At 43.7% G+C, this 14,906-nt stretch overlaps 1 protein-coding gene across 2 annotated transcripts in view; it reads left to right on the top strand.

Moving 5' to 3' along the window:
* The first annotated feature begins 556 nt into the window (after nucleotides 1-556).
* Nucleotides 557-14,906, top strand: part of CSMD1 (CUB and Sushi multiple domains 1) — a 1,116,955-nt gene continuing 1,102,605 nt past the window's right edge. Inside the window, exon 1 of one of the 2 annotated variants that reach the window (XM_048295968.1) lies at nucleotides 557-900. In XM_048295968.1, coding sequence (XP_048151925.1) covers nucleotides 834-900 — 67 coding nt within the window. In that variant the 5' untranslated portion in view covers nucleotides 557-833. The remainder of the gene's footprint in view (nucleotides 901-14,906) is intronic. The other variant, XM_048295967.1, reaches the window with a different exon arrangement.

Here is a 14,906-nt window from a genome sequence, read left to right as displayed (position 1 = left end):
AGCCACTACCCTTCTCCGCGCCGGGGGACACCGGGCCCAGGGGAAGCCATCAGTCCCCTGGGGCCTTTCGGTGACCGGCAGCAGCCGCCCGGGGCCGCGGCCGGGGCAGGGGGCGAGGCCGCGGCCGCCTCAGCGGCCGTGCGGGGCTGTCCGGCGGCACGGGGAGGCTGCGGGCTCGGCGAGTGCCGGCTGCCGGCTGCCGGCCCCTTCCCCTCTCCGTGGGAAGTGATGGCTGAGTCCGGCGGCGGCGGCTGCTGGTGTGGCTGGCAGCCGCTCCGCTGCGCTGCCTGCGCTACTCTCGCCGCGATCCCTCCCTCCGTCTTCTCTCCTTCTCCTCCTCCTCCTCCTCCTCCTCCTCCTCCTCCTCCTCCTCCTCCTCCCTCTCCTCCTCCTCTTCCTCGCACTCTCCGCATCCCTCTCCTGCCGACGCCGCCACTGCCCGGCTCTCCCCGCCGGCGGCCGTGCATGCCGCGCTGCCCGCGGCCCCGGGCGTGCATCCCCTCCCTCCCTCCGCGCCCTCCCCTCCCCTGGGCGGGCGGCGGGCCGGCGGCACCGGGGCTCCGCGGGCGCTGAGCGGCGCAGCCCCGCCGCGGCGCGGGACTGATGCTGTCTGTGAGCAGAGCGGAGCGAGCCGCCCGCGCAGTCCTGCAGGAGGCGCCGGGCGCTGCGCGGCGCTCGGGACCCGGACCGCTCCTCTCCGCCTCTCCTCGCCCTGTGGCGGTTATTTGGCGCTGTCCTTAGCTCCGCTGCCGCTCGGAGGACACGGTCGCAGCCGAGAAGACCCGCCGGGGGTTTTGTGTGAGAGTGTGTGTGTGTGTGGAATAACTGCAGACATGACTGCGTGGAGGAAATTCAAGTCTCTGCTGGTTCTCTGCGCGGGGCTCCTCACTGCAGCTCAGGGTAAGATTCGGATTTCTTGCATTGCATTCGTGTAGGCTGTGGTTACGGCACTCATAACCCCTCAGCTAAATCTCTGCCGCTCGGCTGAGCTCTCTCTCTCGCTTCCTTTCTGCGCCGGCAAAGAGCAGGCTCCTCGAGCCCGGTGTCCCTTCTCCCTGCCTCCTACCTCCCATAGGTGTTCCCCGAGGGCTCGGCTCTCGGCCGGTCACTTCCCCCGGGAGAAACCAGCCCCCTGGAGTTGGGCAGCAGCCGCTGCGACGCCGCGAGCGGAACCGTGCGCATCCAGCCGCCTGGGTAGCGCCGGAGTTTGGGAACACTTCGCTCTCCGCGCACGCACGAACGGCACTCGCTGCCGTGTGAGGGACAGTCCCCGGGCTGGCAAGTTTGGATCTCCCCTCCTCCCGCCTCCCCAGCTTTTGCCGTGCTCGAGGGGGAGCGCGGAGTGGGTGGTCGCGGAGAGCCGCCTCCGCCTGCCTTCAGCCGGCTCCGCTCCCCGCAAGTTGCGCGGAGGCGGGGATGCGGCGCCGGGGACACCTCCGCCAGCTGCCTGCCCGTGCCTGAGGGAAGAGGACTCCTCTCTGCTGGGTGTGCGGTGGGGAGAATCTCCCAATCTCAGCTGGGTTTCTCCTTAAAATCAATGGGGGAGGGAGGAGAAACGAGGGGGTGACGGTGGAGAATTTGGTTACACAACTTCAGTGCTGGCCTCAGCCCCATTACTTGCCTCATCGCTGGAGACAACTTCCCCATTATTCACTTCGCCTTTCATTAGCCCTGCGCTTTTTCATGCTGGGAGAGATGAGAGTCTGTGTCTCTGTGTGTGTGTGAGAGAGAGGGAGAGAGAGAGAGAGAGGGAAGGAGTGAAGCAGCTCGCAGCTGAGCACCTGTCCCCGATGCAGCCTCTGTCTTCTCCCACCTCGCTCCCGGTTGTTCTGCCTGCCTCCGGGATGACGGTTCCCTTTGCGGTTTGTACTGTCTGAGTCTCCCTTAACCCTTCCAAGGCGCTTTACATCGTTCCCACCATTTTATTTTTCTCCCTGCTCTTTTCGGCGCGGGGGCGGCTGAGGCGGGGGGAACAAGGCTACCGCGGCCCGGGTTGGCGGGCGAGGCTGGAGTGTTCCCCGTCCTGCGGGTGCCCACGGCCGGGTTCCCTCGCCCACCTGGGCAGCACGGCAGGGTGCCTTCCCCCCGGTAGCCTCCGGCCGTGATCTGCGGGGAGAGGCGGCAGAGGGCCAGCCCGGGTTGCCGGGAGCCGGGCAGGAGCTTTGTCCGGTCCGGTAGAGCGGCTGCGGCTCCGCGCCAGCCCGATGGCATCCCTCCTCTGCCCGGATCCTGCCGCTGCCGCGGTCCACCGGGCAACGAGACCCGGCTGCCTCCGTGGGAAGGGAGCAAGGGAGAGAAAGGCGCACGGCTTTCCTGGGCTGTGAATCCGCGGCTCCTGGAGATGGGGCTGTGCCCGGCTGCACACGCAGCCCGGGGCGGGCGGGGGCTTCTTGGCGTGCCCGCCCTACCCAAACTTCCAGCATCACCACCCCCCACACCCCCAGGTGCCTCCTTCCCCCGGTCCCCGCCCGCGCGGGGCTGGGCGGCCGCTCCCAGCCCGCACACGTGCCGGGCGCCCCGGCGCTGCCCCGGGCACGGCCCGGCCGGGCGGGGAGCTCCGGGTCGGTGGCGGAGCTGCTCCGGCAGCCGCACTCGGGGCCCGGCTTCCGCGGGACGAGGGGCAGCTGCTGCCACGGCCGCGCCGCTCCCGGGGCGGGCCGACACCCGCGACTCATTTGTTAAATACACTGTAGCCAGTTATGTCGTTTGACATTTAAGTGTTTTCTTTTCATGGCTGACAGCACATACGAAAAGCTGGAGGCTGGATCATGGTTATTCAGCGACGATCCGACGTGTTTTGCTTACATACAAAGGCTTTGCCAGGAACGTTTGGGCACTGCCTCTGATGCTGCTCTGCAGAATGTAATTATACCTGCTTAATGAGAACCAGCAACTTAAAGGCTAAAGACTGACTTAATATTGAAGTCAAACAACAGGTTGAAGGGGAGCCATCGGGGACAGTTGACATAATTCCTTCCCGTTTACCTTCCCAGGCAATTGAGCACAGGTATCTATATTTAGTCAAATGTAATCCTGAAGCTGAAATTACGTTTATACTTCAGAGAGTGAAAAAACTCCTTCCTTAGTAACATAAAGACCCAGGGTTTCAGGAGCACATAAAACAATTTTAATTATTAGGTTCTCAGAACTCTGTTTTACCAGCCCCTTGCCATCAAATCATTTGGTCACTGTAAAAGGAATTCACCCGGGTTTTGTTTGGTTTCGGGGTTTTATGAGCGAAAAAAGAAACAAGTGCTGAATTTCTGGAGGTGTTGCCACAGGCGTTCCCATATCTTTCAGTAAAATGACAGGTGGGCTGCTTTCCACATCGTTCCTCGTTATGAAATGAAATGGAAACCCTTTGTTGCTGTGCAATTTTCTGTAACTTTTTTAAGGAACAAGGAAGGATGAAAATGAACATTCATCGTCATTCACTGTGGTAGACTTGAGGTGCAGTTCTATACATTTCTTTGGACTCATTTCGTCTAATTGATGCTGAGCGTTTTGAAAAACATTTGGGGAATTCTTCCCTGTTCATTGTGCTTTAAACATCAAGGGAAATTAGTATGGAGTCATTTAAAGGAACCGCTTTCCCAGAAGCTACCCTATCATAGCAATTATGCTTCAACAAGACAGACAGCATGGTGTTCAGCTATGCATGTTAAGATGGGCTTGTTTATAGAGCCATTTGCCAATTCTGATATGTTATATTGTAACAAAAGCAAACATAAAAAACCATATTGATTTGCTTGAAAGACAAAACACGTCAGTATAATTTCTGTAAAAATTCATACTGGTATGGAACGAATGGTAGATTTAGACTGAATTCAGACTAAAATTCAAGAAAAAAGAGAGTAAAATATGTTTGTGCTGTGACCTAAGGTCCGTGGACAACCTATATTCAGTAGAACCTACATTCAGTGGAAATACATACTGCTTAATACTTACAATTGTTCCAGTACATGTTTTCAAGATAATTTCCTGGATGTGTTTAGATAACCAAATACAGCACCTTCATTGCCACCTAATTACCTCAAACAAAATGTACATAAGTGGGCTTATGCACAGAGGTATCATTCAGATTAATGGAAATAGCAAAGGGAAAACATTTCTGTTCTTAAATTAGATACAGACAGTGAAAGGACTCTCATATCTACAGCTCAGGATTTTGTTTATGAAAATAAATAAATAAACCTCAAAACGTTTTATGTACCTTCTGTTTGCTGCTATCACTTTGTCAAAATAATTGCTATAACTACATCACACAAAGTTACCACTCTGTTTAAGGCCTACTCCTGTTGGGCTGAGAGTGTTTGTCTCTTTTAAAGTATTTTTTTTTTTTTCTCCAAAGCAGTGCTGTTCAAACTGTAAGGCTGGTCTCTCTAGAGAGGCTCCATTCTCTTCCAGAGAAGACTAAAGCAGTTCTGGGGAAAATGAGCTGAAAAAAAGGAATTTTTAAAAGAACATCAGAGCAAGGTATTGAATACCCAACTGCAAAACCAAGTATTTGATGGATGCATTCTCCATCCCCCAGCCCAATGAGAAATTTGCCATAAAAAGTCATAGCAGAGAATATCCAGCTCTGACCACATAATATTTTAAAGTAAAAATGCACTTACTTTTTGGTAAGATCTGTATCTGGCCCATTTTTTTTCATCGAGATATGTATAGTCCTTAACTTTGTATAGGAATAGGAAAATTGGTCAGCTTGAATATAATTTAGTGGAGAGCATATCAATTAAACAAAGATTCCCCAAACACTCATTTTAGACTCTTGAGCCCATGGTTGAGGTTTGAATTCCCACTGTCAGCCAGTAAAGGTTTATCAGTTTCTACGGTGTGTATGTGTGGAACAGGATAGTGGTGTGAGGAGCTGGAGATGGTCTACAGGCACGTGAAAGCATGAGCACACATGGAACTTCCGGATGTATTGAAATCTGTGACGGCACTTCAGCACCATCTCTGATTTGTATAGATAAGAACCATTCTGCAAATTGTCTGTACTGCAAATCTATCTATTCTACTGACTCTCACTTGCATGTCCCTTTATACAGACATGTATGATTTTGATCAGACAATGGTGTTTTTTTGTTTGGGAGGGGCAGTTGTCATTTTTCCCCCTGCAGACTGCTTTGTCTGTACAAGCACTTCATCTTATTTTTACTCATGGTGTGGTATTAGTATTACATATGTATTGATATACACAAGTTTTGAAAAAGACATCTATGGCACTTAGGCCTCAATAGCATTTACACTCATAAAAATTCTTGTCCAAACAAATTAGGAACAATCTGAAACTGTAAATATTTTGAGCTATGCATTCAAGATTTACCATGCTCTATAGAAAGGCTAAAAAGCCTCAGGGACCACTGTTTTCAACTTTTTCAAGATGTAATCCGTACACCATCACATTAAATTCCCTCTTATAACTTTTCCTTGGAGAAGTAACTGCTTGATAGTGTGACTGTATAAAACCTCCAGTGGATTTAAAGATAAGATGTAATTTCATCTTGCTCAAATCTGTATTGAGCCATTGTGTTTCTCTTTGGCCATGATGACATTATTCTGCTGGCAAGCAGCTTTTTGTGTGAGCACAGGCACTGCAGCATCGTGCTGGGCTGCCTGTAGCCAGCAGGGGAAGCAGTGTGGAAAGGGGAGTTGCTGGTTTAACTGTACAATCCACCGAAGCAGTGGCATAAGTGTGAGATGTGATCTCTAATAAAACTCAAGTACAACTGGATTCAAGTCAGGGTCATAGGATAAGAATCTGGCCTCTGGTTCTCCATATGGCTGCAAAATTAGCCATATTAAGACTGAGATAAATTGGATGTTCTTCCAATTTTTGCAGTGAGCAAAGAGTAGGAATCATATGGAAATTCTCCTTAAGTGTATGAATCACTTTCTTTTACTTAGAAGTTTTACTTTTCTATGTCAGCTTTAATTTCCCTTAAACGATTTTTATCAACCACTAACTTTTGAAATAGGGAAAAAATGGCATTAATGCCTGAGGAAAGCTGTGAGATCTTTCTTTGTCCTGACACATCTTTGTTCTGGCTGGGTGAAAGACTTCACTATATGACATTTCTATTGCATTTAAGAAAATCTACACTGTATTTCTCATTTCTCAGAGGAATAACTACTTACACAAATTACTTGGATTATTGTTAGTGTTATATTGACACCCAAAGGCAACATATATCAGTTGTCTGCATTTAGTAATTGAATGGTAAATGGAGGCATGCATGCACTGGAAACTCTTTCAAGAGGAATAATGCCTCTTATTTCTAACAAAATGTCTTACTTTCTCAGAGACAATAATTTTTTTCAATATAGAAAAAAAAAAAGAAAAGAAAGTGATGGTAGTTTCTTGCCATTTTTACCTGGAGGGCACATTCAGTTAAAGGACAAAGCAAGATTTAATCACTCTTACATTGCTGATGATTAACCAGAATTCTTGATTAATCCGAATATCATCAATGATTTGCTTTCCACAAAAAATAAGGAAAAAAAATCACAATTTCTAGCAATTATAATAATACTTTAATTTCCATCATAAAAATTAATCACAGTTTCTTACAGCTTTTTAATTATTTCATTATGCATTTTAATGATAAATTCATGCATGTTCTGAAATAGTGATTTGACTTCTTTCAAGTAAATTTCTTGTCTCATCCCTGTCAAGTGAAAGGTAACTTCAGGCAGTTGTGAGAGCCTGATTCTGCTGCATTGGAAACTGAAATTTGTACTGATTTCAGAAATAGCTCAATTGGCTCCTTTTGAACAGATTGCTACTCCAAATAATCCAGGCAAAGTAGATATTGCAGCTGAATAGTGGAGTCAGACCCTGTTTAATTTGAGCTCTTGTGGATGAGAAGTTCTGACAATGTTTTCATCCATGAATGACTTTAAAAGGGAAAACTAGGTGAATCACAGCAACCAACCTTGATAATATTAATGTATTTACGTATATGTGGAAGCAATTTGTTTTTAAACAGTGTCTTTGGTATCTCTGAGCAACTGACTTCTACCTTCATTTTTTTCTCTGCTTTTTCCTTTAAAGACATTATGAAGAAAAATGCACAGAAAAACCTAGTATCATTTTAGTCTCTTCATGTTTTATGTCTGTCTTACAGTATCTTATGGATACTGAAGTACAGAATCATGTTCTGTATTCATGTCTTTGTTGTACAGTGGCTTTCCAACAGAAACATTTGCAGCATTGCAGCTGACACAGACCTGAATAAATAATAATGAATACAACTTTTTATGCGGTGTTTGTTTTGAAAATTTGCATGAAATATGGTCAGCATTTAAAAATTACATTTTGCAGTACTTGCTTCATATCTTGTATTCAATTGCAAGGCAATGTTTCTTTCATGCAATTCTGCCAAACATTAAGTTTTTCTTTTTTTTTTTTATTTTTTCTTTCTTGTCCGATAATTTTCCTTGTTTTGTTTTTTTTTTTTTTTTTGCTAGAGAACCATTTCTAAACCTATGTTTGAGGGTTTTTATTGAAATGTTCTTATAATTCTAAAGTTTGCAGCAAACCTTTGACATTAGTCACAGAGGAAATCGGGGTCTAGGGATATCTTTCCCTCACCCATCCTATGGTTTGCAGATCAAATATAGCCATGATACAATATTGCATAAATCATTGTTTACTTCCTTTGACCTTTATTACTTGCCATATTTTGTTCACATATAAACTCTAAAAAGAACACAAATATTCAAACTTCTATTTTGCTTACACTGGTGCTGAAGCACAAGCAATTTACAGTGCACTGGGAACAAAAATGTAGCCAGCCTTGGTCTCTACTTGAAAGTTGGGTTCAAGGACGGGCCTAAACACATTGGGGAAAATAACCAGGTTATTTTCTTTTTTAAATACTGGCCCAGCTGTGGCTTGGATTTTAAAGCTTCCTCATTGTGCTTGCAATGCCTGCTGCTAAAATGGATGGGTTAGCTTGGCTTGCTTTGCAGAGTGTATCCAGAATACAGGCTGAGATCCTAGGCTTGGCTTTGGGCATTGTGCTTGAGCTTGCCTTGTATGAGTGCCTCGGGGTTCAGCCTGAAGTGCATATAACACACACCATGTAACTTGGGACCTATATCACGCTGCTGCTGCACAACACAGATGGAGCTGCAAGGAACAGGGAGGTCACTTTGTCAAGAAATAGCTGATGTTGGGAAGCAAGTGGCTAGATATTGCAGAAATATACATGAGCTTGCAGAACCTGCCTTGCCCTGAACCTAGCAAAAAAATGCAGGTGACTGTGAAGGCAAGAAAAAAAGGAAAGAAAGAATGATGTTTACACAGTGAAATTTCTGAAAAAGCCACTTTGATAAAAAAAAAGCGCAAAATTTAACTTATTTTTAGACTAATTTTGGATGCTTCTGGCTGGGAAACAAATGGTCATGACAAATCACACTGTTCTCACTAATGTTTGTGGGATATCAATGCAGAAGCTGACTGCATTCAAGTGACTAAGTACACTATTTTAGCTTTGCCCCAGCAGCCAGATTCTCTATTGGTATCCTGCTGATGTTTCTTATAATACGTAGATTGAGTCATAGCAAGCATTTTTTTGAGGGGGAGGGGGAAACATTTTATAATTCACTTTCAGAACCTCAGTTCAATCAAACAACTGCTAATATCACAATCAGTGATCCTCTGCATTTGTAGATATCTCTCTTGAGAAATTAAATTGATATCTTAGCACGTAAATATCCCCAGCAGACATTTTGACCCATTGTTTGCAGTGGCTCTAACACTGAAGAATGTAGTGTTAATAGATTTTATGAAGTCAACAGTGGCAGCAGGAGTAGCATTTTGATCATTAGCTGTACTCAAATATTTCTGTCTAGCTTTCCTGTGAAACCTGTATAGGGGAGGCTTTATCGCGAAATTTAATTAACATAAATGAAAATACAGAAATTTTCCATTCTTTTTTCCTGGTACATAAGGTAGTTAACTTGAAAAATCTGCTAGTTGTAGGAAAAAAAAAGCATTCTGCTATGCTGAACTAGGTATGTTGGGCATAGACTCTAGTTGTCAGTGAAGTAGTTTGGATTGCTTTATAACAGATTTTGACCAGTTAGGACCTGATACAAAGGTCCTAACTGATCCAAAGGGGAACTAATGGAATTTAAAAAGTCTCATTAACCTTAAAAGACTTTGTATCTCACCTTTTTTATGGCCACATATCACATAGAGAACTTGCATTGAAACGAGGATGCTAGAATAAATCTAATACCATTAAAAAAATTCAAACTCTTAGTTACAAAATTAACCAGAGAAATGCTGTATAGAATCAGAGAATTATTTGGGTTGGAAAGGACCTTAAAGATCACCTCATTCTAATCCTCCTGCTGTGGGCAGGGGCACCTTCCAATAGATCATGTTGCTATAAACCCCAACCAACCTCACCTTGAACAGTTTCAGGGATGGAACATCCACAGCTTCTCAGGGCAACCTGTTCCAGTGCCTCACCATCCTCACAGTCAAGAATTTCATCTTAATGTCTAATCTAAACCTACTGTTGTTCAGTTTGAAGCCTTTCCCCCTTGTCCTGTCACTATATGTTCTCGTGAAAAGTCCCTCACTCTCTTACTTGCAGACCCTCTTTAGGTACTGGAAGGTGCTCTAAGGTCTCCTGGAGAGTTTTCCTCTTCACGCAGAACAGCCCCAACTCTCTCAGCCTGTCTCCATGGGAGAGGTACTCCAGCCCTCTGATCATCTTCATGGCCTCCTCTGGACTTGCTCCAACAGGTCTATATTCTTATAGGTTCAGGGGCCCAGAGCTGGACTCCAGGAGGGGTGTCATGAGAGGGAGTAGAGGGGCAGAACCACCTCCCTCGACCTGCTGGTCCCATTTCTTTTAGTGCAGCTCAGGATATGTTTGACTTTCTGGGCTGCAAGAGCACATTGCTGTGTCACATTGAACTTTTCATCCACCAACACCCTCATGTCCTTCTTCTCTGGGCTGCTCTCAATCCATTCTCTTTACAACCTGTGTTTGTGCTTGGGATTGCCCCAACTGCTGTTGCAGAACCTTAAAACTGATCTTGTTAAATTTCATGAGGTTTGCACAGGTCCACCTCCCAAGCCTGTCCTGGCTGGATGTTGTTGCTTCTCCCCAGCATGTAGACTGCACTGCAACTTGGTGTCGTTTGCTTGAAGATAAATGATGCCTCAAATTTTTTTGACCTATCTGAAATGTATCTCACTCCACTGGCTGTCACCAGTTATATAATTTATTTGGTTCTGAGGAAAGATTAACCTTTAATTGCTTTCTTTAGCAACATTTAGTAAACAGGCTGATAGCATGGAGATGATCTATGCAAACAGCAAAGAAGGATTTCTTCAACCCACGTTGCCATGACAATTTAGATTTTTCTTGTCAACTCCTGAGAAGCTTCGAAGTAATTTCTTTAAAGCAATGAATCTGGGGATATTTTGGAAATTGAAGTTGCTCTCTTTTTTCAATTTAGTATCATTTAACACAGTAGGGGCCTGACCCAAAAGATTGTAAGATCTACAAACAAGAACTATTGCAAAAAATGTAACATCATGTAACATTCTTTGTGGCTCTCCGATGATTTACATCTGCAGTGAACTGACTTCAGATGGATTATCAAGAGACTTAGATTTTGTTTATTAACTATATGATAATAATAAATAGTTATAAAAATGAAATGGATAATGAATAAGGAGAGGCCAAATTATAGATGTCTTTTTGATCCTCATGACAGTATTTTATCTTGCAATTATTTTGAGGTAATTAGATTACAGAAGGATTATAGAACAAAGATGGACTAAACATTTTATTTTTGTTACAGTTACAATTATAACATTAGTTCAATGAATGAGAAATAAAATCAAAAGGCTGTTGTCCACATATTTTTAGCATTTAGAAATTACTATCCAAGATAAGTCCCCAGTACATTGTTATTAGTAATCAAACTGAACTTCCCTCTTGTTATTTGTTTAAATTGAAATAGACTGTTTTGAAAAAGAACTAAAACTAGTCCAAACTAATTTAATTTAATTCAATTCCTAAGAAATAAATTACTGGCTTAATGAGGTATTTCTTAGGTTGTTGTTAACACTCATGAAAACATGGTAAATGAAAAGAAGATAATGTGAAATGCTGTTTCTCCTGGGAAAATACATTTCTCTGTATAGAAGACAAGAAAAGTAGCTCAGTAATGATTTTCTTTTTAAAATGTTCCTGGCAGATGATGGCCACTGTGTTGGTGTAGTTTGTTTACTGCTTTGCAATAGATTTGAGATGAGTCATATCACATTAGAAGGAAAATTGAGAAGTTGTTTTGTCAAAGTGAATTCTGTTTTCCTTTTTTGTCATATATACTCAAATTATTAGTCCTCTTTAAACAGAGACACCTAATTGATTTTTTTATTAGTGTTTATTCTTGTTGCATCCATAAATCTGAGTTCCTGTTGCTAGAAAAGGTAAATGCAGATCTATCCTTTCTATATATGGGATAAGGTGACTGAGCTGGAGTCTTCTGTCAGTTCACCTCATGCATCTCCTTTATTTTATTTGCATGCTAGTTTGAACCACAGTAATTTCAACATCTGGAAGCATGGTTGTTTTTCTCAAGCCTTTCTGTCCCCTTGCCTTCAGAATGGGAGCTGACTGGATAAGGACTATAGGATGGGTTCTCAAGATTTCATGTTTTGTAGAGATTTTTATTTCCATCTTACTGACAGAAATTCCTTACTGACTTTGTAAGTCCACTTTACTGGTAATGCGTCTCGGTGTATCCACAGTGTTAGGAAAAATGATACTTATAGGAATATTTGGTAAAGAAACAGGCTTGTGGATTGAGTACTTATAATACATCAGGTGCTAGGCATTCAGAAGGAGAAACAACCATCTTTTTCAAAAATATTTGATGGAAGAGAAGATCCATTTGTTGAATAATAGAACAGGGGCATACTGAACAATAAAAAATGCCTGAGCTCATTTTAGCTGCAGAATAAGCTTTAGTGTTAAGTTTAAGGATGCTGGGAAGAAGGCAGAAGGTACTGTTTGCAGTCAAGAGCCTAGATTGTAGTGCCAAATACCTGCAGTTCCCACTGCCATAAGAGAAAATTACAGATCTCAGCACTTTTGAACATAAAGAAATTTGTGCTGTACTTACTTTTACACTGGAGAATCTTCATAATCTGAATGCAATATAGGGCTGTAAAGGGAACAAATAGTCAACAGTATTAAGCATTTACTACTGTTATCTCCCAGGTAGTATCTGAATTAAGCAAAGTTTCCAAACCTATTCGTGTTGTGTAATTGTTTTAGGAAGAAGAATTTGTCAGGGGAAGTTGAAATTTTTCTTTAAAACTGCTGTACTTAAGTAATTCTGTATATTAAAACAACAACCAAAACAGAAAAAAAAAAAAACAAACCAAACAAAAAAAACTCAAAGAAACAAAAAACCAACCTGGATCTGATGTAGCCTGGAACAAAGCAATTGTGATTACAAAGCAAACAAAAATCAGAATTTGGAGTGAAGCCGACTCAAACACTACTGTCTATACTGCATAATAGAGGCTGTTGTCCATGGCCAGAACTAAAAACAATCAATTGGACCTTCCACTTATATTTCCTCTCTGAGTATTCATCATTTTTACATTTATCCCCCATTGACAGCGACTAAATATGGTTTCTTGTGGCTCCATTATTCTTTTTAAGAAACAGGCTATTTGTAAGGGTTGGGAAGGCTCTGGTGGAAAAAAAAAGTATCTACCCAGTTTTACCACTGTAGAATAGGTACTAAACTTCTTTTGATATTGTGCATCATTCTGCAGACCATCTTTGCAGGATGGATGTATTAGTATAAATATTTTGAATGTGCTTTGTCACTGTATAGGTTTTGTGTGGCCAGGTTTTGGTAGCTGGGATACTACAGGGTGGCTTCTGTGAGAAGCTTCTAGAAGCTTCTCCTAATAGAGCCAGTGCTAGCTGGTTCCAAAACAGACCCACTGCTGGCCAAAGTCAAGCCCACCAGTAACAGGGGTAGAGCCTCTGAGAGAGCATAGTTAAGAAGAGAGAAATAACCTGTGCAACTACAGCTGGGAGAGAGCAGTGCGAATGTGGGAGAGGAACAACTGCAGGCACCAAAGTCAGTGAAGAAGGAAGGGTAGGAAGTGCTCCGGGTGCCACAGATTCCCCTGCAGTAAGCGGTGCAGACCATGGTGAAGCATCTGTGCCCCTGCAGCCCATGGAGGTACATGGGGGAGCATGCAGGAGACCCCCGCCAGAGCAGGTGGATGCCTGAAGGAGGCTGTGACCCTGTTGGAAGACCACACTCGAGCAGGTTTCTGGAAGAACCTGTGGATCCATGGAAAGAGTAGCCCACATTGAAGCAGGTTTGCTGGCAGGACTTTTGATCCCACAGGGGACCCATGATGGAGCAGCTTGTTCCTTAAGGACTGCACCCCATGGAAGGGACCCATGCTGGAGCTGTTTGTCAAGAAGTGCAGCTCATGGGAAGGACTAATATGGGAGAATTTCATGGAGGACTGTCTCCTGTGGAGAGATCACGTGGTGGAACAGGGGAAGAGTGTGAGTCCTCCTCCTGAGGAGGAAGGAACAGCTAAGAAAAATCTGTGGTGAACTTACTGTAATCCCCATTCTCTGTTCCCCTGCACCATTAGGGGGAGGATGTAGAGAAAATACCAGAGATGAATTTGAGCCCTGGGAGAAGGGAGGGGTTGGGGGAAGGTATTTTAAGACTTCGGTTTATTTTTCATTATCCTACTCTGATTTGATTGTTAATAAATTAAACTCATTTCCCTGAGTGGAGTCTCTTTTGCCTATGACAGTAACTGGTGAGTGATCTCTCCATGTCCTTATCTCGATCCATGAACCTTTCATTACATTTTCTCTCCTGTGTCCAAATGAGGAGGGAAGAGATAGAGCAGCTTTGGTGGAAAGCTCCATCCAGCCAGGGCCAACCTGGTGCAGTCACACAACACTGGTAGTTGCAGGTACAGGTAAATCAGAAGCATTTTTGTACTGTCTCAACAGCAGTTTGCTGCTCAGATCCACTCAGTTACGCTACTGTTGTCTTAGGTATTGTCCCAAATGTGCATGAGAATCAGGTCCCCTGGGGGTAAAAACTCAATTAAAAAAAACCCCTACTCTTTGATTCTAGAAGGATAACGCACTGCCCAGTGTAAAAAAATGAGCCATTGCGGTGACAGACTGTGTCAGGTGAAAGATGAGCATTCAGCATAGACAGCTGATGGAAATCATTCTTATATTTCATTGACACATTCTTCAGTAGTGCCACTGAAGAAGATAAGCTATCTCAAAAAAGAAGCTACATATGAAAAAATGTGACAGCATTTAAAGGGGGTTTCAGTCAGGACTATTTTACTTTTTTAAATCAATCCCTACTCTTGCCATTTGCTGTCTTCCACTCAGTTTTTTTTCTAGGATATTTTGTCTATGACTGCATTTATTCTTAAAGTCTGTTAGGCAGTGACATAGGTGTGGTGTGATTTATTAATTTGCTTTATGGTATATCCCAGAGTGTAGGGACCCATGATAAAAACGATTATATGAACATAGAGAAGATGAAATGGACAAGGTGGACAACATTGTGACAAGAAACTCAAGTCTGGGAAATGTTATTTCTCCCATGACAAGAATTAAACAAAACCCCTTATCTTCTGAAACTTAGGCCATAGGAGTTTCATGCTGCCCTATGTTTTACAGAGGACATAGCCCAAATTAGTTCCCTCATAACCATCAATCATAATTCAGGATTTTTTTCTGATTTCCATTGCTTGCATTTGTTTTACTGGAGAACAGTGCATAATCAGCTTCCCTTTTTGCCACCAGTAACACAGGAATACTGATGTAGTCCTACTAAGC

The sequence above is a fragment of the Corvus hawaiiensis genome, chromosome 3 (genome assembly GCF_020740725.1).
Source record: "Corvus hawaiiensis isolate bCorHaw1 chromosome 3, bCorHaw1.pri.cur, whole genome shotgun sequence".
Lineage (NCBI taxonomy): Eukaryota > Metazoa > Chordata > Aves > Passeriformes > Corvidae > Corvus > Corvus hawaiiensis.
This window is presented reverse-complemented; position numbering and strand designations above follow the sequence as displayed.